The 21,827-nt window shown below is 41.8% G+C and overlaps 2 protein-coding genes across 3 annotated transcripts in view; one reads left to right on the plus strand and one right to left on the minus strand.

The window, feature by feature from the left end:
* The first annotated feature begins 7,993 nt into the window (after positions 1 to 7,993).
* Positions 7,994 to 21,827, plus strand: part of LOC143031877 (uncharacterized) — a 69,476-nt gene continuing 55,642 nt past the window's right edge. Inside the window, exons 1-2 of one of the 2 annotated variants that reach the window (XM_076196235.1) lie at positions 7,994 to 8,218; positions 10,568 to 14,158. In XM_076196235.1, coding sequence (XP_076052350.1) covers positions 10,780 to 12,420 — 1,641 coding nt within the window. In that variant the 5' untranslated portion in view covers positions 7,994 to 8,218; positions 10,568 to 10,779 and the 3' untranslated portion in view covers positions 12,421 to 14,158. Of the gene's footprint in view, positions 8,219 to 10,567; positions 14,159 to 21,827 lie in introns of those variants that run through there. The other variant, XM_076196239.1, reaches the window with a different exon arrangement.
* LOC143031876 (uncharacterized) lies at positions 14,367 to 16,587 on the minus strand. The gene is made up of 2 exons (XM_076196234.1): positions 16,067 to 16,587; positions 14,367 to 15,897 (listed from the first exon to the last, which is right to left on the minus strand). Exons 1-2 carry the CDS (start codon positions 16,272 to 16,274, stop codon positions 14,426 to 14,428), a joined length of 1,680 nt encoding a protein of 559 aa, XP_076052349.1. The 5' UTR covers positions 16,275 to 16,587; the 3' UTR covers positions 14,367 to 14,425.

A 21,827-nucleotide genomic window follows, 5' to 3' on the forward strand; every position in this document is an offset into this window, starting at 1 on the left:
GTTTATTGTATCCTTTCAGACTGTAGTCTCATATTTCAGTGAAGTCATTACAAGAGTCATATCAGATGTCATATGATTAATTGTTCTTTGTTGACAAAGAATAAAGCCAATTTGTTTGCTGAACATTTTTGTTTTGTTATTGTGCCAAGAAGAGCTTATTCATGGTGGCTAGTGGTAGTTTTGCATGTGCTTGTTGTCTCGTAACTCCTGAGACAGAATGTTCTTGCTAGGTCAAGTTGTAATGTCTTCTCTTATTCTGTTGAATTTGCTTTCGTGAAGTTTACGAGATCATATTGTGACAGATGATAGTTTACAATTGATCTATATACAGGCATTTCTTGGAAGATAATCATCCCCATCTAATTATGTGAGCAAGTCACAAGAACTTTTGTGTTAGATAATTTCTGACATGTATCATGACACCTCCATGACCCCAAGTGTCTCTGTCCTGTATTAAATGTAGTTGTTGATTGATGTTTCTGCATCTAACATATCTTTCTCCAAGAGAGTCTCAGGGCAATATACATTGGAGCTTCTGCAATACTGAGTTATAGGTATGTATTAACTTAGGGGTGAGGGCTTACTAGCCTGTTTTGGAGCTTATGAGTCGTGACTGGACCTAGTCATCATCCGAAGGTATTGGTTGATGTTGATCATTTTGTTAGAATTTGCCAGATTTGCACTCCCTATACCAAAGAAACTTGAAGACCCATCTGATCACTAAATGCCATGTCCTAAACAACAAAAGGAGTATTTACGACAAAAGACAACTACATACATATGCCAAAGGCTTTTTCCCCCTTGCAAAGGAGGTAGCAAAGTTAAGGCACAAGTCCACTCCTGTCGCACATACTCCACTTCCATTCACCACACCTCCCTCTCTCTTTTCTTGGCTCCTCCTGGGTGACACGTCGTCCCTACATCTCGCCCGTTGCCGCTTCATTTAATCGGCGATCCCACCTCTCCATCCCATCGTGCAGAAAAGGAGGACTGGGAGAAATCCCTTTGGGCTGCATCAAAATATCATTCACACATACTCCCCCCTCTTCACCACTCGCACCCTTCCATGCATCACAGCATCATCCATACACAACCATTCTCCACTCGCCCCTAACTTCTGTCTTCCTTCCTCAACAGACATTACCCTCTTTCCCAATGCCCCATTTACGCCATCCATCTGTCTCATCATTGGTTCCCCCCTGATGTTCACCTCTTCTACCTCTGCCTCCAACACTTCTTTTACTAATCTTTCTTCAATCCTTCTTTTCATGTGTCCAAGCCATCCCAGTACTCTTTCACCAACCCTATCTCCCAACTCCCTTTCCACCCCCACTTTCCTCCTCACCTCCTCATTTCTCACTTTATCTAGCCTAGTAGCCCCCATCATACTTCTCAGGCATTTCATCTCAAACACATTTAAACTCTTCCTCTCTATGTCCCATGTTTCTACCCCATACAGACTTTTGGTCCATAACCAGGTCAGATGCGGAAAAAATGTAATAATGATAGATGAATTAAAGATAGATAAAATTTATATTATAAATAATAATATATAAAATGAATAAATGCATAGGCATAGTTAAATGATAAACATAAATAGTAAATAATAGTAAATTGACAGATAACTAATAAATAAAAATCAAGCAAATAATAAACAACAAACAAATATAAAATAAATGGCAATCATTACAACATCTTACATAGGTGTTTATCTAAATGAATTTTAAAGCTTCAAACTAAACAACATTGCACTGCCTCTGCAGGAAATTTGTTCTATTAACTACATGGTTGGCGAAGTTGTTCGTACTCACTTCCAAATTAGATCTATTTCCTGACAGTTTGGGACCATTATGTCTTGATGGATTCTCATTCAGTGTGAAAATTTTGTCAATTTTGATTTCAATTCCCCTTAAAATCTTAGTTAAAGATCTGTCTCAAGTCACCTCTGAGTCTACGTTTTTTTTGTTTTGTTTTTTTTTTGTTTTTTTTTTAGGGAAAACGGATTCATATGTTTTAGTCGATTTTCATATGATTTATTTTTGATATTTGGAATCAGTTTTGTGGCTTGCCATTGTACTTTTTCCAATCTGTCGATGTTTTTAATGAGATTCGGTGACCATACAGAAAAAGCATATTCCAAATGTGGACGAACTAACGACTTATAACTCGTTAATGATAGATGAACTTTTTAAGTCAAAAGATCGTGCAATCAGTCCTAGAATCTTATTTGCTTTCTCAGAGGCTGAAATACACTGCTTAGATGATTTGAGATCGTTACTGATAACCACGGCAATATCCTTTTCACTATCTACTTTTATTAACAAATTTCCAAGTAACTTGTAATCGTACTTACTGTTATTTTTACCTATGTGCATAACCTAGCCTTTACTTGTGTTAAATTTGATTAGCCACTTTTCAGACCATTGCTGTAATTTATCTAAATGTTCCTGAATATCTAATTGATTAAAGTGAATATTTGCCATTCTGCACAGTTTTGTATCATCAGCAAATTTGGAGACAATAGATTTTAGTCCATGGTCTATACCATATATACTACGAGTAGAAGTGGTCCGAGAACAGAACCCCGAGGAACTCCACTCGTAACAATTTTCCATCTAGAATTTTTGCCATTTAAAACAACTCTGTTTTCGATCATTCAACCAATTTCTAGTCCAACTTAGTAGGCTAGCACCTATTCCGTATGAAGCTAATTCAGTAAGCAGTCTTTCGTGGGGATGGTATCAAAAGCTTTTACAAATTCTAGATATTTTATATTCATATTGTTTCTTTTGTCATAATTTGAGATGACTGTGTTGTAGAATTCGAGTAAGTTAGTCACACAAGAATGTTTCCGTCGGAATCCATGCTGGCTATCATTCATCAAACAGTTACTTTCTAAATGATGTTCGATAGCATCTCCGATGATAGTTTCCATCACTTTTCCTATGATTGAAGCCAACCTGTAGTTATTTGGTTTCTTTTTGTCACTTTTTTTTTTTTTTTTTTTAAATACGGGAGTAACTTTAGCTAGCGTCCATTCTCTTGGGACATCTCCGGATATGATGGATTTCTTGAAAATAATTTCTAATGGCACAACAATCTCATTTTATATTTTCTTTGAGATTCTTGGATGCCAACTGTCAGGCCCTGGTGTTTTGTTAATTTTGAGTTTCTCTGTACAACTTTTTTATATGTATATATTTACTGTAATAAGTTTACCCTAGACTTTTCACAGGTTTCAGTTTGGAGTTAATTTTGACGCGTTTCGTTTACGAATACTGAGCTAAGATAGTTGTTTAAAATATCACACATTCCTTCATTTGAATATTCAAGTTGACCATCAGCAGATAATAGTAGTGTTGAAATCCCGCAATATTAAATTCAGCTTCAAACACTTTACCATTTAACCATATCTCGGTTATTTCTATTATATCGAGATTTTCGCTTTTGACATAAAACATATGCCTGTATTTCTTGGCCACCCGTCGTTCACTGACATTCTGGCCGGCATTCCTTCCTAAAATTATATTCTGTGCTCCACTGACATATCCTACCGCGATATTTTGTCCTCTACAAACATTTCCTAGGCGATATTTGATCCTTCACTAACATTATATACCATCGTGATATTTTTTCCTCCACTATCATTATATCCCATCGTGATATTTTGTCCCTCAATATTATTACATTTCAGAGTAATATTTTGTCGTTTGACAATATATCCAAATGTAGTATTTCGTCCTCTATCAACATTACATCGTAAAATAATATTTTGTCCTACACTGACATATGGCTCTACATTATTGCTATAACCTACTCTATTTCCCCCAATACACTTTATTTCCCCTTCCCTTTTAGTTTCTACCCCCCCCCCCCAAAGGAACTAGTTCATTACAAACTCGAACATCATTACCTCTCCGAGTAAGGAAGATCCCATCAGAAGCATAAAGGTCATGACGCCTGGAAAAGCGATACCAAGGATCAGGAAAGTGGTGTCCCAGTTGCGTGCACAATCGTGATATCCTCTCATTGATCCCTATGGCTCTACTGTTCCAACACGAGCCTGCGTAAATCCTCGGAAGGATCCCACGGACTACGTAACGGCTCCCACGCTCCTTCATCTCCTGAAGAAGGACCTTGTAATTCCGAACAAGTTCATCTGATCTCACCCTACCCACATCGTTACTTCCCGTATGAAGAATCGCAACCATGTTCGTCCGTCTTTGCTCCCCGATGGTCTGGGTACAATCGGCGATCCCACGGCCTTGTTAACATACAAGCTTGCAACGTCATTTAGTCTTCCGCTGCAAGATGTCATAGCCTCGCAGCATGGAGTCCCCCACTGCCAAGAACTCCTGATTTTCGGCCACCTCATCTTCCAGCAGAGTAAAACGATTAGCTAGAGCTAGCGGTTTCTCTGCAGGGCACCCGGTTACTGAACGCGGGCTCAATAAATGGGACTCCACGGAGTTCCACTCGCTCACGGCATTGACAGAAATAGAAGAGGTGGAACGCTCTTTGGTTTGTGGGGAGGATTCACTTTTTTCATAGAGTGCACTCTTGAGAGGACGAATTTCCTCCTCACACATCCTGAGACGGTCCTCCAGGTTCACACAACCTTCACAAGCCATATCATTCCTCCTTCGTGTGGTGTATTTTCTCTATTAATTTTCAGTTTATCAGCCACCTAAAAAAATAAATAATATATTGATTTATATGTAATATTGTTACGGGACACAAGTATTCACGCAAATTACTTGTAGCTAAATTGAAGTGACTGTTTCCATAGAATAACTATAGAATCAACAGTCTTCTCCCACCGTGCGCCTTGTTTAAGGGACAGGTTAGGATATGTTGACTAGAAGTAATTTACTTCTCATGCAAGGAAGTCAGATATCAATGTATTATGTTTTTGCTTATTTGTTTATAAGCTTCCGTTGGTATTTGTGTGGAGAAGTTCCACGGCACTTGATATGAGTCCACTCTCCACCGGAGTTACAGCTGATGGCTTTACTGTTGCGGCGGACTCCTTTTAGACAGCTAACACATGGGTGTTTTAGGACTTTCGTTGTAACTGGGCCAGGACAGGGATGTACATCACCACTGAGGAGGGCGCAGGTTACCACAAACTTGGAAGTGTTGATTTTTCTGTTCGGTGTTATATGAGAATTTCCCTTTTGTTTACCTAACCGAACCTGACGCCGCTTTCTGTTTTCTATTGTTGAGGCAGGCAGGAGAAGGAACTGGCACAGAGTATGGTAGTTGTAGTGTTTTCACATTAAAGAAATGTTTAGGTTAATGGTGATATGCGCTCTTTGTTTTTGTCTTATTAAATGTTGGATTCGCGCGCTTCCCGGAGCGCCATGATGTAAACAGAGTGTAAAATACACACATTACCGAAAGCCTATGTTTCCTTCTACCCTCCCGTGTGACCATGAAGAGCAGGCAAACTGATTGGCACATCAGGAAAAGTCAATACATAACAGTAGTTAAAAGAGATCCTTGAGATTTTGTCTCGCCAAAATGTTAATGAGGAGCGGAGGGTAACCAGGAATGCCCAATACAACGTATGAAGGTTGACCCCTTGCAGCTCCGTAGATCAGTAAGACCGCTCCCAGCAGGCTAAAAGCATACCGGTTATCCCTGACGCCATGACATATATTTTCACGAGTAGACACTATTCACGGCAGGATACAGAGCACCGATTGTGAACTCTTGATCTGGAGACACTTAAAAACACGCATACTCCCAACAACCTCGGCCCCACTCGGTGATTTAGACAAATCATTTAAGATCACTTCTCTGTACCAGGTTCGTCCTTTCCGCCCTTTCCACGATGAGCGATGATGTCAGGGAGATTAAAAGTTAGGAAAAGAAATCGGAAAGAGAAGAATACGAAGTGTTTTGAAGCAAAGAAACGCACTGTTAACATTCAGCAGTATCTTAAGAAGCCCACAGAATCAGGAAAGCTTCAAAATAAGATAGCAAAGGCGGAATTGCTTTTAGAAGGATATATAACACAAGTTGACCATTTAGTGGAAGTTACAAAGAAAATGCCCCCCGATTGTGAAATTCTTCAAGGCATGAAAACGAAAAACAACAACAATTAAAGCTTCTTGCTTATTACAGGATGGAATTGCATGGGAAGAAAGTGCGTCAGTTGCGAAAATTTGCAATGAAAATAAGTTTTCTTTAATTACAGATGAATGTGCAGATGTTTCTGTATCACAAGTCCTTGCAATGATGGCCCAGTTTTATGATAAACAAAAGTGTATAGTTACTGACGCACTTTTAGATGTAATAGAAGTTGATGGTGCGAGTGCTGAAGGATTGTTGAAATCAATAAATGATTTACTGAAAAGTAAGGGTATACCCCTACAAAACATAATAGGGTTTGCTTGTGACAACAGCTCCATAATGTTAGGAACACATGAAGGATTTCAGGCTTACCTTAAACATGAAATTCCATCTGTTTTTATTTTGGGATGTGTGTGTCATCTATTTGTCTTGTGTGCTAGTCAAACCAGCTTTACCCTGCCTTCATGGCTTGAATCTTTTCTAAAGTATACTTGAGGTTATTTTGTTCGTAGCAGCAGTCATCACCTTTTTCAGATAATCCAAGATGTTGCCCAGACTCCTAGGCATAAAATGTTAGAGTGGTCACAGACTCTATGGCTGTCTAGAGGTTTCGTTGTCTTTAGAATATTAGAACAATGGGATGCCCTACAGTTGTCTTGTCAGGGAGAATCCAACACAGATAAAGTAGATGGAACAGCTAAGATACACAAAACTATGGCAACTCCAGAAACAAGCACATTACAAAGAATTACAAAGGCGGAGCATGCCGAGGAGACCTTTTGGTCCATATCTAGGTCGGATGCGAAAAAATCCTAATAATGATAATAATAGATAAATGGAAACTATAATAATATAAGTATCAAATAGAATACATAAATAAACGCATAGGGACAGTCAAACAACAAACAGGTAAAAAGTAAATAATGATAAATTGACATATAACTTATAATAAATGAGAATCAAACAGACAAATGATAACAAAACAAAAACAACTATATTCTTCGGAAAGTAGACAAAATGAACATTGAATTCCTGTCACAGTACTTTCAACCTTCAACTCTGTATTCTACAAAATTTGATAAACATAGAAGCATCTTAGCAGTGTGAAAAAAATAATTACTTCAGTCACAAGGGCTTAGCAGCATTGATCCCCGTGATCATGCAATACACAAGAAAATTGATGATATTGAACTTGGTGGCAGATGCGAGTCCATGCTTATTAATGAACTTCTATGAGAAGCTGAAAAAATCATCTTGACTGCCAGAAGTTTTTGGTGGAACTTTGTGCTCGAATGCGAAAGAAATTTGCTCTTGAGGAAGACAGTATTCTGGCCATCATGCGAGTTGGTTGTTGACCCGAAAGGAGCATTCTCCGATGACAGAAGCTTACACTCAATTGTGAAATTGGCGGTCAAGTTTCATACACTGATTAAAGAAGAAGACTTAGACGACCTACAGGATGAATGGAAATATTTATTGCATTTCAAGGAATCACTGAAAAATATGAGTGATTCGGCAACCAATTTCTGGCATTAACAACGGACGGTGAAAGGTGGCTATAACCGCCAGAAATTATGCCTTCTCTCTAACTTCATGTGCTTTCTAGTGATTCTACCCCAGTCGTCTGCATGCGTTGAGAATATTTTCTCAACATGATCAAAATTAACGAACAAACAGCTTTCATATATCAACTGTTGCAAACCGATTTCTAACCAAGCAAACAATTGCACGACAGGAGACAACTTGCAACCAGTGGGAGCCATTGACATCACTAATAAAAGATGTCATTAGTGGGCAGTGCCACCAGCGCTGCATCAGCAGAGAAGCTGTCAGGAAGCAGAGAGAAGTGGCAACTCTACATCCCGATGATGCTGAGGCTCTCAGTGATAGAGAGCCATTTCCTGTATTTTTCCAATAGTTCTTCATAAGTTCAATATTCAAGTAGGTAATATACCAGAAGGAACGTTTCAGTAGCATTGACTTACAATATTTGTAAACCTTGGGATCTTGGAGGCAAGTCTTGGGATATATGATATTTTAAGAGTGGCAGCACTGGTCGCGTTTTCCTGGTCTCTCCGCCATCTTTGTTTACATTCTCCAGCACAGTGTCATATCGTCCTCTCTCTTCCAAAGAAAGAAGGTAATGTGTACGTTCGTATGTATTTACCTAATTGTAGTATACAGGAAAGGAGTAATACTCATGGGGTCCCGTCTCCTACTCACCAATTTATCGTGCTTAGGTGTAAATTCGTGTACGTCCATCGATGTGGAACTGCGTATGTTTTCGAGTATGATCTTCAATATTTTGTTACTTTTTTTCAAAATATTACATTCGCATATCTACCTTTGCATGTTGGATTAGGGCGATTTCGATGAAGAGGAACACAGGGATTGAAATAAACATATTTTCTTACTTCTTATTTTCTCCGTATAGGGGAAAGGGGTGAAAAGTTCCTTAATGGATTCACTAAATTTTACCTAGTGCTGCCAAGATCTTTAACTTCAAACTGTCTTTCGACTTTGAGCAAGTACAAGGGAAATATTCCAAGGGATAAGATGATGAGGCAGCGACTCCTGGGAAGATGCAGGAGTATTTTAAAAAAGTTAGGCAAAGATTGTTAATGCATTGGGTATCCAAAACCTAGGGCATATTTTTAGAAGTGCATATTTCCACAATATAGAATTAGAAAATTAATTGTTAATTTTGTAAATTATAATATATCAATGCAATACATATTTTTCTTAGTGGAAATTGATAAAAAAAAAAAAATGCTAAAAGCGAATATACTCCTGAACAAAGCTGTGAGCCTAGCATCAAGATGCCATGTTTTTGGCTGTCCAGTCCAATGTCAGTTAGACGATGGCTTTCACATTATGCACTGAGTGCTCACCAACTTCAGGTGATATTAATAAGTGCTGTTACAAAGACAATAGGTCCTTCAAGCTATGCAACAGCTCTATTACCCACAGTCTGATCAAGTACTAAATCAGGCCATCAGCATCCATGATAACAATGATGACCTGGATGGTCTTTAGAATTATAGGTATCACATTACTAAATACAGCTAAGGTTACATAGGTTGGGATGAGTAGATTGAGTTGGGTGGGTTGGGTAGATTAGGTTGGGTAGGTTAGAATAGACAAATTTACCATCCTTTCATTTCTTTGACCTCTACATCTATGAAAACAAACAGCATTTTCACCCACTGCAACTTTGTTAGTAAATCTGTTTTTGCAACTTTTTGTTATTAATTTCTGCCAAGAAAAATGCATTACATTGATATATTATAATTTACAAAATTATTAATTTTATATTGCTATATCATGTAGGTGTGCACTTCTAAAAATTTACCAAACCTAGGCAATGGTATATGTTAATCAAGTACAGTTTATCTAGAAGGTTATGCTTCAAACATTACAATCCTAAACATACACACATACACAATAAACAATAGAAGAATTTAAGATCAAATTAAATATGGCGAGACGCAGAGACAGGACACCACGAGTGTAGCTCCCCTTCCCATGAGGTACCACTAGGTAAATACAAACACACACATGCTCAGTTTGCCTTATATATGATATGGATGAAGGTGTGTAATGTTATATGAACCACTTTGCAAATGATGCGAAACTACTAAAGAGAGTAAATACAGAGGAAGATTGTAAATCACTACAAAAAGACCTGGGCAATGTCTGGGAATGGTGTCAGAAGTGTGAAATGAATTTCAACATCAAGAAATGTAGTATAATGGAATTTGGAAAAAGCAAAAATAGAGTTTCGGGGCAATATGAAATTGTTTTGTTCACTTCCCCTATTACATTTTAGTTAATGCTCCACTATATTAGTATATGTTCATGTTACTCTTATTACAAACTATCAACAAGTTAGCTGTTGAACTTATATATATATATATATATATATATATATATTCAGGACAAGTGTATTAACAGTTCCTTGGAAAAGGTATTTGAAAAGTCTATACATTAGTCATATAACAAAGAGAACCTGGGGTGGCATCTGCATTACACCTATCTCACAAGTCATCTTAAATATCACACAATAACCCATATATTAGATAGAAACCTGTTCAGTGTGACCTGTGTGATGCAGCTTTCTCAGCAAAGAGTGATCTCAAATATCACATGATGACCCACACTGGAAAGAATCCTTTTCTATATGGCCTGTGTGGTGCAGCTTTCACTCTGAGTAATAAACAGAAACCATGATCAAACGAGTTCACAGAATTTGGGAGTCACTCGGCTACAACTACAAAATGTAATAAAAACGCTGAGCCCGGCATCTTTGTATACTCGCACCTCATGACACCTGTGTAGGCATCATCATATCAAGGAGGTTAAGCTTCTTCATTTGTTCCCTATCCTTACTGCATTTGGTTAATGCTCCACTGTATTTGTATATGCTGGTGTTATGTCTATTACAAACACCTCGAAAAGTTATACACTAAACTTGTTTATTTTCTTACAGGTCAAGGATAAATATCAACATTTCCTCGGAAGAAGTATCCAAAGATTCTTATATTCATCATGTAATAGAGAGAATCTTGTGTGGCAAATGCAGGACTCCTATCTCACGAGTCATCTAAGATATCACATAATGGCCCGTACTGGAGAGAAAAAAAATTAATATGTGACCTGTGTGATGCAGCTTTCTCAGGAAAGACTGCTCTTAAATATCACATGATGACCCACACTGGAGAGAAGCCTTTCCAGTGTGACTTGTGTGGTGTATTTTTCCCACGAAAGGCTAGTCTCAAACGGCACATGGTGACCCACACTGGAGAGAAGCCTTTCCAGTGCGACCTGTGTGATGCAGCTTTCTCAGGAATGACTGCTCTCAAACATCACGTGATGGCCCACACTGGAGAAAAACCCTTCAAGTGTGACCTGTGCAATGCAGCTTACTCAGGAAAGACTGCTCTTAAGTATCACATGATGACCCACACTGGAGAGAAGCCCTTCAAGTGTGACTTGTGTGGTGCAGTTTTCCCACAAAGGGGTAGTCTCAAACAACACATGATGACCCACACTGGAGAGCAGCCCTTCAAGTGTCACCTGTGCAATGCAGCTTTCTCAAGAAAGGATAAAGTCAAAAGACACATGATGACTCATACTGGAGAGAAGTCTTTCCATTGTGACCTATGTGATGCAACTTTCTTAGAAAAGAGTCATCTCAAATGTCACATGATGACCCATACTGGAGAGAAGCCTTTCAAATGTAACATGTGTGATGCAGCTTTCTCACAAAAGTGTAATTTCAAATGTCACATGATGACCCACACTGGAGAGAAGCCTTTCCAATGTAACCTGTGTGATGCAGCTTTCTCAGTAAAGAGTAATCTCAAACTACACATGATGACCCACACTGGAGAGAAGCCTTTCAAATGTGACCTGTGCGATGCAGCTTTCCCAAGAAATAGTGCTCTCAAATATCATGTGATGACTCACACTGGAGAGAAGCCTTTCAAGTGTGACCTGTGTGATGCAACTTTCAGAGCAAAGGGTAAACTCAAACGACACATGGTGACCCACACTGGAGAGAAGCCTTTCCAGTGTGACCTGTGTGATTCAGCTTTCTCAGGGAATAGTACTCTCAAATATCATGTGATGACTCACAGTGGAGAGAAGCCTTTCAAGTGTGACCTGTGTGATGCAGCTTTCAGAGCAAAGGGTAATCTCAAACAACACATGGTGACCCACACTGGAGAGAAGCCTTTCCAGTGTGACCTGTGTGATGCAGCTTTCTCACTGAAGATTTATCTTAAACGACATGTGATGACCCACACTGGAGAAAAACCCTTCAAGTGTGACCTGTGCGATGCAGCTTTCTTAGGGAATAGTGCTCTTAAATATCATGTTATGTCTCACACTGGAGAGAAGCCTTTCAAGTGTGACCTGTGTAATGAAGTTTTCAGATCAAAGGGTAGTCTCAAACGACACATGTTGACCCACACTGGAGAGAAGCCTTTCAAGTGTGACCTGTGCAATGCAGCTTTCTCAAGGATTAGTGTTCTCAAATATCATGTGATGACTCACAGTGGAGAGAAACCTTTCAAGTGTGACCTGTGTGATGAAGCTTTCAGATCAAAGGCTGGTCTCAAACAACACATGATGACCCACAAAGGAGAGAAGCCTTTCAAGTGTGACCTGTGCGATGCAGCTTTCTCGGGGAAGAGTGCTCTCAAATATCATGTGATGACCCACACTGGAGAGAAGTCTTTCAAGTGTGACCTGTGTGATGAGGCTTTCAGAGCAAGGGGTATACTCAAACGACACTTGGTGACCCACACTAGAAAGAGACCTTTTAAGTGTGACCTGTGAGATGGAGCTTTCTCACAAAAGAGTCCTCAAGTGGCACATGATGACCCACACTGGAGATTGACCTTTCCAGTGTGACTTGTGAGATGCAACTTTTTCAAGAAAGAGTGTTCTCAAATATTGCGTGATGACGCACACTGTAAAGAAGCCTTTCACGTGTGACCTGTGTGATGCAGCTTTCTCAGAAAAAAAAAATGACATGGTGACCCATACAGGAAAGAAGCCTTTCAGCTTTCTGACGAAGGACTCGTTTGAATTGTCACATAGTGACTCACACTTTATCAGGAAAGGTTGATCTCATGTATTGCGTGATGACCCACGCTGGTGAGAGGCCTCTCCAGTGTGACCTGAAATTATTTAACTTTTCTGTATGATTGTACACTCAGCTATTAAGTTGATCCATTGTTATGGACCTGTTTGGTTGATAAGTTGTCACACACACATACTGTCGGTTGTAAATATTATTTCATTTACTCTCAATTGTGCAGTTATTTGAGTGAACTTTGATTGGCCTATTACATAATTGCATATTTGCTTGTTCGTAACTAACTATTCTTAAGGGTCAGAATGCAATAGACTGCTCTAACTCAATGACTCCCTTTTAGAAATGGTTTTGTAAAATATCCCAGTTGATTCCACCATATATATTTCTTTATATACAAAATACATGTTTATAAGAGTGAATCCTATGAAACTTCCGAAGTTCTTGAGACGCTGCAGCCATCCATTCATTTATATTTTCGCCCGCCAGATTGCATCGGAGTGACGTCATAGTAGCCAAACATTGTAGATGATACGTCTTAGAATTGATTATTGCGTACTCACTCGAAGTGTCTATTGAAAAATGTCGCAGAAGGGCAGTTTGACAGTGGATTTCATTTAATATCCATCCAGCATTATGTGTTTGAGCCCACAATATGGTCCCAAACATCAAAATATGATAAGGAAATGAGTGATTGTGCCAAAGTTGACCTTTTTGACAATGATGAAAAGGGGTAGTTCGACCATAATAATGAAGATAGTAGGAAGGAACAGGATCAGGAAGAGGAAAACCATGATAGAGGGCCAAAAGAATAGTAAATACTAACTGGTATGTTTAGGGATAGGCTAGGCCTAAGGTGAATCTAGATCATCTTGAACTTACAAGAACATAATGAATGAATTAGTGCTGTGGCAGCAAGACTAAGGCCGGGGGGTTGGAGGGGGGCGCGTGTCACACTGGTCTAGGACAACTGGCCTAACCTAACCCAACCACCCCTAACTTACCCAACCCTAACCTAACCCAACCAGTTCTAAAAGCCCTAAACCAAACCTAATCCTAAACATCCCAGTTTCCTGCAGCCAGTTGTCCCATTCCCATCTGTGGTGAAACCATAGGCTGAAGCCTAGTGCCAGCCATAATAGTCTCACTTTCATGTCATGTAGGCATAGGCCAAGGACACAGGCCATAACTTGGGAAAGTTGTATTCAGCTCCATGGTTTATCATAGTGTGGCATGTCATTTGTGTAGGCTCTTTTGGACATTTTGTGAATCTACAGATAATGAATATTTGTTAAACTGTGCAGTGCCAATAATGATTTCATAATTGGGCACAGATAAACTAATTAGATATGCATATAGTATAAAACTTACCTAACCTAGCCTTTTCATAAATCTTCATAAGGTGCACATGTCAAATGAATCTATTATATGTACGCCCAATTATGAATTCATTATCGATGTTGCACATTTTATGAATATTGATAACACCGTGTAACAAAGGTTTTGTCTTTGAGTTGAAACTGTTATTTACTAATTGCCTATGTCCAGAATACATGAAAAAATACTTTTATTCATTTCTAATTTTGCTCTTGTGTTCAGGATAATGATATTTATGAAATTTACATATTCTCATAGGGACAAAGTGGTATATTGGAAATTTGATTTGAACAAAACAAACACAAAACGATATAATGCAATAATAGCATTTATTTATTCTAGATTTACAATAGAGAGACAATAGACACATTAGAAATGAGTAGTTCTTCTAGATTTACGCTTATACTGTAGATTACTTTCACGAATCTGCCCCCAAATATAGTCTCCCATCATATTTTCATTATAAGACCCTTGGTAGCGGCGTTCAAATTCCAAAATATCCTGATGGAAGCGTTCGCCTTGCTCCTCAGAGTACGCTCCCATGTTTTCCTTAAATTTATGAAGATGGGCGTCAAGGATATGCACTTTGAGGGACATCCTGCAACCCATTTTGCCGTAGTTTGTCACCAAGGTCTCAACAAGCTCCACATAGTTTTCGGCCTTGTGATTCCCCAAGAAGCCAAGAACTACTGCAACAAAGCTGTCCCATGCTGCTCTCTCTGTCCTTGTGAGTTTTTTTGGAAACTCCTTGCACTCCATTACCTTTTTTATTTGTGGACCAATAAAGACACCGGCTTCAACTTTCGCTGCAGACAACTTGGGGAAGAAATCTTGGAGAAATTTGAAAGCTGGAGACTCTTTATCTAGAGCTCTGACGAATTGCTTCATAAGGCCCAGTTTTAAGTGTAGTGGAGGAAACAGTACTTTTTTGGGATCCAACAATGGCTCCCATTTTACGTTGTTCTTCCCCACACAAAACTCGGTTCGCTGTGGCCAGTCACGCTTGAGGTAGTGTGACACGGTATCCCTGCTGTCCCAAAGGCAAAGATAACAAGGATACTTGGTAAAGCCGCCTTGGAGACCCATTAGGAAAGCCAGCATTTTGAAGTCTCCTATAACCTCCCAACAGTACTCTCCATATTTCAAGGCATCTAACAAAATCTTGATACTGTTGTATTCCTCTTTGAGCTTGACAGAGTGGGCGAGGGGAAGAGATGGGTACACATTCCCGTTATGAAGCAGCACTGCTTTGAGGCTCCTACACGAGCTGTCGATAAAGAGTCGCCACTCTTTGGGGTTATGGGTAATTCCAATTGCCTTAAACAGACCGGTCACATTGTGGCAAAAGCAAAGCCCATCTTGACTAGTGAAAAAGCTTGAAAAATGCTGGTGACGCTTTCTCTGACCTGATATGTGCACACTCTCATCTAGCAAATTCCACTGCTTGAGTCTCGACGTCAAAAGCTCGCCATTTGACTTCGTGAGGCCAAGATCTCTGATGAGGTCATTGATGTCTTCTTGGTTGGGGTAGTATGGATTTCTGTCATCAGTTGCGTCTCTGAACTCTGGATCAGTGTCTTCATGCTCTTCTGAACTACTATTCTTTTGTAAACACTGCTGCTCTCTCATGGGAGGAGTGGGTACGGGGAGCTCAGAGCAGTGTGGCACTGGCGCAATGGATGACAGAAGATCAGGATATATGATAGCAGGCGCATTTTTGCCTCCTCGACGTTTGGAAGGGTCTACCATACAGAAGAAGCAATTGCTTGAGTGATCAGTTGGTTCCCTCCAAATTCGGGGGACTGCAAATTTCATAGCTCTGTTTTCCCCTCTGTACCAACCTGTAAAAAGCAGAATGAAAACATAAGTATAAAAATAAAACAAATAAATTTTGCTATAAACTATTTGTAAATAAAATTATATATATATATATATATATATATATATATATATATATATATATATATATATATATATATATATATATATATATATTAGGTTTTTTCTTACCTTCCAGAGTTCTTTTGCAGAGATCGCAGGTGAAATGAGGTGCCCAAAGTTTGTCCTGATCCCCAACAGGCATGCCGAAATATGCTTTGTAGGCCTCGCGCATTTTTGGTGATCTTTCCAGAGAGTACTTTTTAGCTCTAGTTTTGATAAACTCGCCACAGACGTAGCAAAATGCGTCTGGCGGATGCTTACAACCTCTTGACGCCATGCTGAAAGAAGGCAGATAGGAATGACTGATGACGAACGAATTGTCTACGCAGAGACGGCTAGAAGTAAACTGACCCGTTTAGCATACGTTCCCTGCATTTATACTGCCATCTACGTTGCAAGAATGTTCTAGAAGTTTGTGGAACGTTTCGAAAGAATTGTTTTGAATGTTCTGGAGTCATCCAGAAAATTCTTTAATTTTTTTTTCCACCATATTAGTGCGGAATTTGTTTGAATTGTTGGGGATAATTGAAACTAGCCTATTATAATAGGCTAGTTTAAAAAAATCGCTGGCCAGTCTAGAATAATCAAAGTTTTAAGAGAATAATCATTATTTTCTTAACTTTGTAGATAAAAGGAAATAGAAAATAACATTTATTGACCAAAGACAGAAAAAAGTCAAAATTTTGTAACACTGTGTAATCTGTGCAGATTCACAAAATGTGCATTACATATACTATCTAGGCCTATAGCCCAGGCTGTGTCCTGTGCTGTTGGCTTAGTGCCAAATGCTGCATTGCAATTAGCAATGTCTCACCTCTAGTCTGCGGCGTTTGTTGAAGGCCTGACTTCTTCGACCTTTGGTCACTTTGGGGGTCGATCCAAGGGCTGGATTGGGTATGAAGGTCGTTGGGATCACATCTGCCTTTAGACGATGCCGCACAACTCCCGAATATTCAATAGAATGAGCCAGATCCTTCACAAGACAGGCTCAGAGTGATCCAATCAAACAATTTAGAATGTGCACTTGGTACTTATAACGATCTCTTTCTCCCTGTTTTATTCACCTTCTGCACGCACCCATACCATCGACCTGCATCACTGGGGAATTGAAATAAACTCCGACCGCTACTTTACCCGGTGTTACACTTGGATGGTACACAGTAGACTATAATTTACTAATTTTCCCCGGAATTATTCAATGTTGAACAATGGCGTAGGAATAGCGATGGTTGGCTACTCATACGTCACTCTTCCGAAGAATCTTGACAACAGCCGAAGGTGGCGCTGTTTTCGAATTGCAAACGATATATTCAGATTTGAAAAAATATATATTTTTTTTATTTGCCTAAATACTTATTGGCAAAACTATAGCGTGGGAATGGTCGGCATTACTTTTTTTTTTTTTTTTTTTTTACTCGGGTTGGAGTTTTGAATAATTGTCTCCCGTTTTGCATCCTGACCTCTAAGTGTTCCAGTAAGTGCACGGATGTTTTTGTAATAGCGAAAAATTGTCAAGAATATTAGAGAATGGTGCAACTGGTGGATGTAGATATCTGCACGTCAAGGCGGATAAAGTTCTTTTATCTTAGTGTTGTGTAAATTTCTTTGGAGTCTACGACATTGTTATTTGAAATCTGTGTTACTATATATCTACGGCAATATATTTAGCAGTGTTTATTGTATCATTTGAGACACAAATCTTATATTTCAATGAAGTCTTTCCAAAAGTGATATCAGATGTCATATGATGAATTGTTCATTGTTGAATAATAATAAAGATAATAAAATTGCTGAAGTGTTTTTGTTATTGTGCCAAGAGCTTGTTCGTGATTTCTAGTAGTAGTATTGCATGTGCTTGTTCTCCCATAACTCCTGAGACAGAACCTTCTTGTTGCAAGTTATGTTGCAAGCCTTGTTGCAAAGGGGGTTAGAGTGAAACGCACGTAAGGCGATTTATGCATTTAGTAATCAATGGGTTATACGCACAAATGGGCGCGTGGTGCACGCTGGGAGACAAATTGGTATCTGTCGACGTGGGCCCCGAAGGGGCGCGTCCTTCTACATGACGAAGACTGCCGACGATCCATATAGATATGTTCGGAAATCTACCTAACGGTTCCGCGCTCTGGGCGCGGTTACGTGCGGGTGACATCGGCATGCTTTCGAATATCTACACTCCTACCTACGTACCATCTCACTACTATTAGGTGACTATATAAATAGTCATTCGTGTCCATGTGGCACTGTGGTCAAGATCGTAGAACCATCGTGAGGGGTACGTCTATTCGCAAGCCGGAACGAGTGACGGGGAACCATGAGGAGATCCACGCACGAGGACCGCATGTCCTCCGTCGTGGGATGGGACGCGACGGGGGCGGCAGCGTCGGGAGGGCACGGGGACACTCGGAGGAGATTGCGCCACCAGAGTCTGCCGCTCTGGAGGCTGATTTCGTAGTCCTTAGACCTATCACTGCCCATAACCACCCGACCACCTTGTCCCAACGGAGGGACAATCGGTCCTGAACCCGCGCGCTTTGGCCGACACTCAATTCGAGGAGAGGGCCGGGCGTGCTCGTTGTACCGGGGTTCCACCTGGTCAGCTTGAGCGGCGGCGCGCCAAACACACTCCTCCGAAAAGTGTCCGGGTGGGTCGGAGGGGGACGCCTACCTCCCGGAGGCAGCAGCAGAATTTCCGGATGACTCTGGTAGACGTGTCCTGGTCGCAAGGCACGATGAAGGGCCAGCCTGAGAGCTTGTCCGCCATAACTAGTAACGGTTTTCCTGCGACGTGAAAGAACTCGACGACAGGTAGACTCGGATGGGCCGGTCGTCGCACAGGAAGGGCTCCTGCTGCTGTCTAGGGAGCGGCACTTGGCAGTGCTCGCAGGCCTCCACTGTCTTCTTGATGTCAGAATCGATACCGGGCCAGAAGACTGTTTGCCTAGTCCGTCGCTTGGTGCCCCTCGCGCTGCAGTGGCTATCGTGCAGGCGGGCCAGCGTGCGCTTCCCTAAGGCGGCGCGACGACGATGCGCTGCCCGCACAGCAGTTCCCCGTCAGCGGAGAGGACGTCCCAAAGCTTCCAATACGGGAGGGTGGAGCTGGGTAGGGCGAGGCAGTTGGACGGGACCCCGGAGGACACGCATGTAAGCAGGTTTCCGTAGGCGCTGTCCATTCGTGCCCTGGCCCGGAGTTCACAGTCGGTCTCGTCCTCCAACGTGGAGTGGGAGACCAGGGCTTGCGAGAGGGCGTCTAGGATGCAAAGATGGTCTGTCATCAAGTGGGGCAAACCAGACAGATATATTTTGCATTTGGAAGCGGCCCAGGTGACAGCATGCATCTCCAGTTTGATGGTGGCGTAGCAGGTTTCGGCGCCCGCCAGGAACCGCGAGCCACACTGAACAAGACACAAGCGCCCCTGACCGTGGTCCTGGTGTAGAGCGTACACCGTCTGCAGTGCCATTGGCAGGGCAGGGTCGAAGGGCGCCAGTACGCTTGATGAAGACAGAGCTCGCTTGACTTTGGCAAAACAATTGTCGTGAGCCGGGGTCCAGGTGAATGAACGCTTAGGGTTCATTAGAGGTCGTAAGGGTTGAGTTGTCGCTGCTGTGGTCAGGGTGAAGCCCGCCAGTTGGGTCACGAGGCCCATGAAGGAGCGCAGGCCAGTCAAGATGGTGTAAGTTTCCGTATGGTAAATGTGTTAGTTATTTAACATATATATGGGTGCTAGTTCCTTTGTATGGGGGTTGTGTGGTTGGTGGACGTGGCTATATATGAAGTATATATTGAACTTGTGGTAAAGTAATTTGGTTAGGTATGAGAGAGGGGGTCATTAATTCTCTCTGGTGACATTAGGCATCTCGTGTTGGTGATAATGCGGGGGCGTTATGTTTTTCTTATTTTGCATTATTGAGTCAAGCTGTTTTGTGATTGAGGAATTTGTGATGTCTGCAAGATTGGGGGTCTTGCTAAAGACGAGAACCATCTCGTATGTGAGTGGATCACATGCATGGTTGGTGATGGTTAGTGAGGGTTACTTGAGGTCCATCTGCCAATGACCGTGAAGGGCATCCTCAGCCTTATCCCTTGTGCGGTCGTATAAGTCGGAGGACTCGCTTTGCGCCTTTGTGCATGGGAGCAGGTCGCGACGGCGGAGGGCCTTCACTCGCATATACCAGAAGTGGGCTTCCAGTCGGACGAGCTTCTCATAGGCCGAGAGCGAGGTGTCATGCGGGATGTCCAGGGAGTCCCGTAGTATCCCCTGAACGTCGAGGGACAAGCACGACCGGAGCTGTGTGTCACGTGGCATCCTATTAACACCGGCTATGACGGCATAGTCGGTTCAGTCATGGCGCCACGAATGGAACGACCGGAAGTGTTCACCGGTTTGCAGTGCCAGGGTACGTTGGACCGAGAGGTTGCCCGGTGGCGGAAGAGCGGGTGTCACTCCCGTGATAGGCGGGATCGGGGCGGAAGGCGGAGGAAGGGGACGGGGAGGTCAACGAGAGGCTCGGTGAAGGGGACGTTGTGCAGGTGACAAAGGCTACGAGGGATTGCAGGGTGTCCGCTATTTTGTCGATTTTCTTGCTCTCCTCTCTCCGTTTCTCTTGCATCACAGTTACGAGCTGTCCGATGTTACCGCCACTATCCCGCGCAGACGTCAAATTTGGTGTGAGCGTAGACGGGGCAGGTAAGTCGACCTCGCTCGCCTCAGAATGTGGAGCAGGTGAGTCGCGCCTTTGTTCCATGTTCCCTGGTTGGGTGGGCGTGGCCTGCAGGGGTAGGCTGGTAGGCCGCGTGATGTCACGTTCGCTCTGTACGGTATGTAGGTCACGGTCGCGGCGGGAAAAGCTCTGCCGAGAGGTTCAATATCATGGTGAGTGGGATGAAAGGCCTCTATGTCAGCACCACTACATGCCTACGAAAGCGCGTCACTAACTCCACGTAACGTGGCGTCCACTGTCTGGCGTCAAACTGTACTCACGGTCCAACATGCACACTGCCGTCGAGTCCCTTCGACACTTCCGTCACCACTTCGTTCACGTACGCTCCACTGAATCGCGTATCATGTTACTGTCACTCTTTGTTAATGCGTGCGCCATTTATTAACGTATCGTCGGTTTTATGTCACTGTAGTGAGGGTATTCTACTCACTGCGCCATGTTGCAAGCTCTGTTGCAGGAGGGATGACAGTGAAACGCACGTAGGGCTATTGATGCATTCATTAATCGATGGGTTATGCTTACAGGCAAGCGCGTGGTACGTGTAGGAAGGCTAACGGATATCTGTCGGCGTGAGCCCCGAGAGAGCCGCGTCCTTCGGTCCACTGGATGAAGATGCTGCCGACGTTCTACCTAGATATGTTTGGAACTCTACCTAGCAGCTCCGCACCCTGGGCGCGATTACATGCGTATGACATCGGCATGCTTCCGAACGTCTGCACTCCTACCTCGTTGGTCGTATGAAATGGCTCTAGATCGACAGGCGTTGCAGCTGGTTAGGGCATCACCGTGTCGCGCTACACCGAGCTGTGCTCTGTGCTGTACAGCATACCATCCTACACTATACCACACTTGCTAGGTCGAGTTGTAATATCTTCTTTTGTTCTGTTGAATTTGTTGTTTTCGTAAATTTTTCAAGATAATTTTGTTTCGGATGGTAGCAGTTTATACATACACGCGCGCGCGCGCGCACAAACACAAATAATATCAAATAAATTATAATTACACACACAAATAATATCAAATAAATTATAATTACAGCATTTGCCATTCCTCACAGTTATTGTATCATCAGCAAATTTGGAAACAATAGATTTCAGTCCGTGGTCTA

Source organism: Oratosquilla oratoria, chromosome 12 (genome assembly GCF_046742065.1).
Source record: "Oratosquilla oratoria isolate Oo_2021 chromosome 12, ASM4674206v1, whole genome shotgun sequence".
In the NCBI taxonomy this organism is placed as follows: Eukaryota; Metazoa; Arthropoda; class Malacostraca; order Stomatopoda; family Squillidae; genus Oratosquilla; species Oratosquilla oratoria.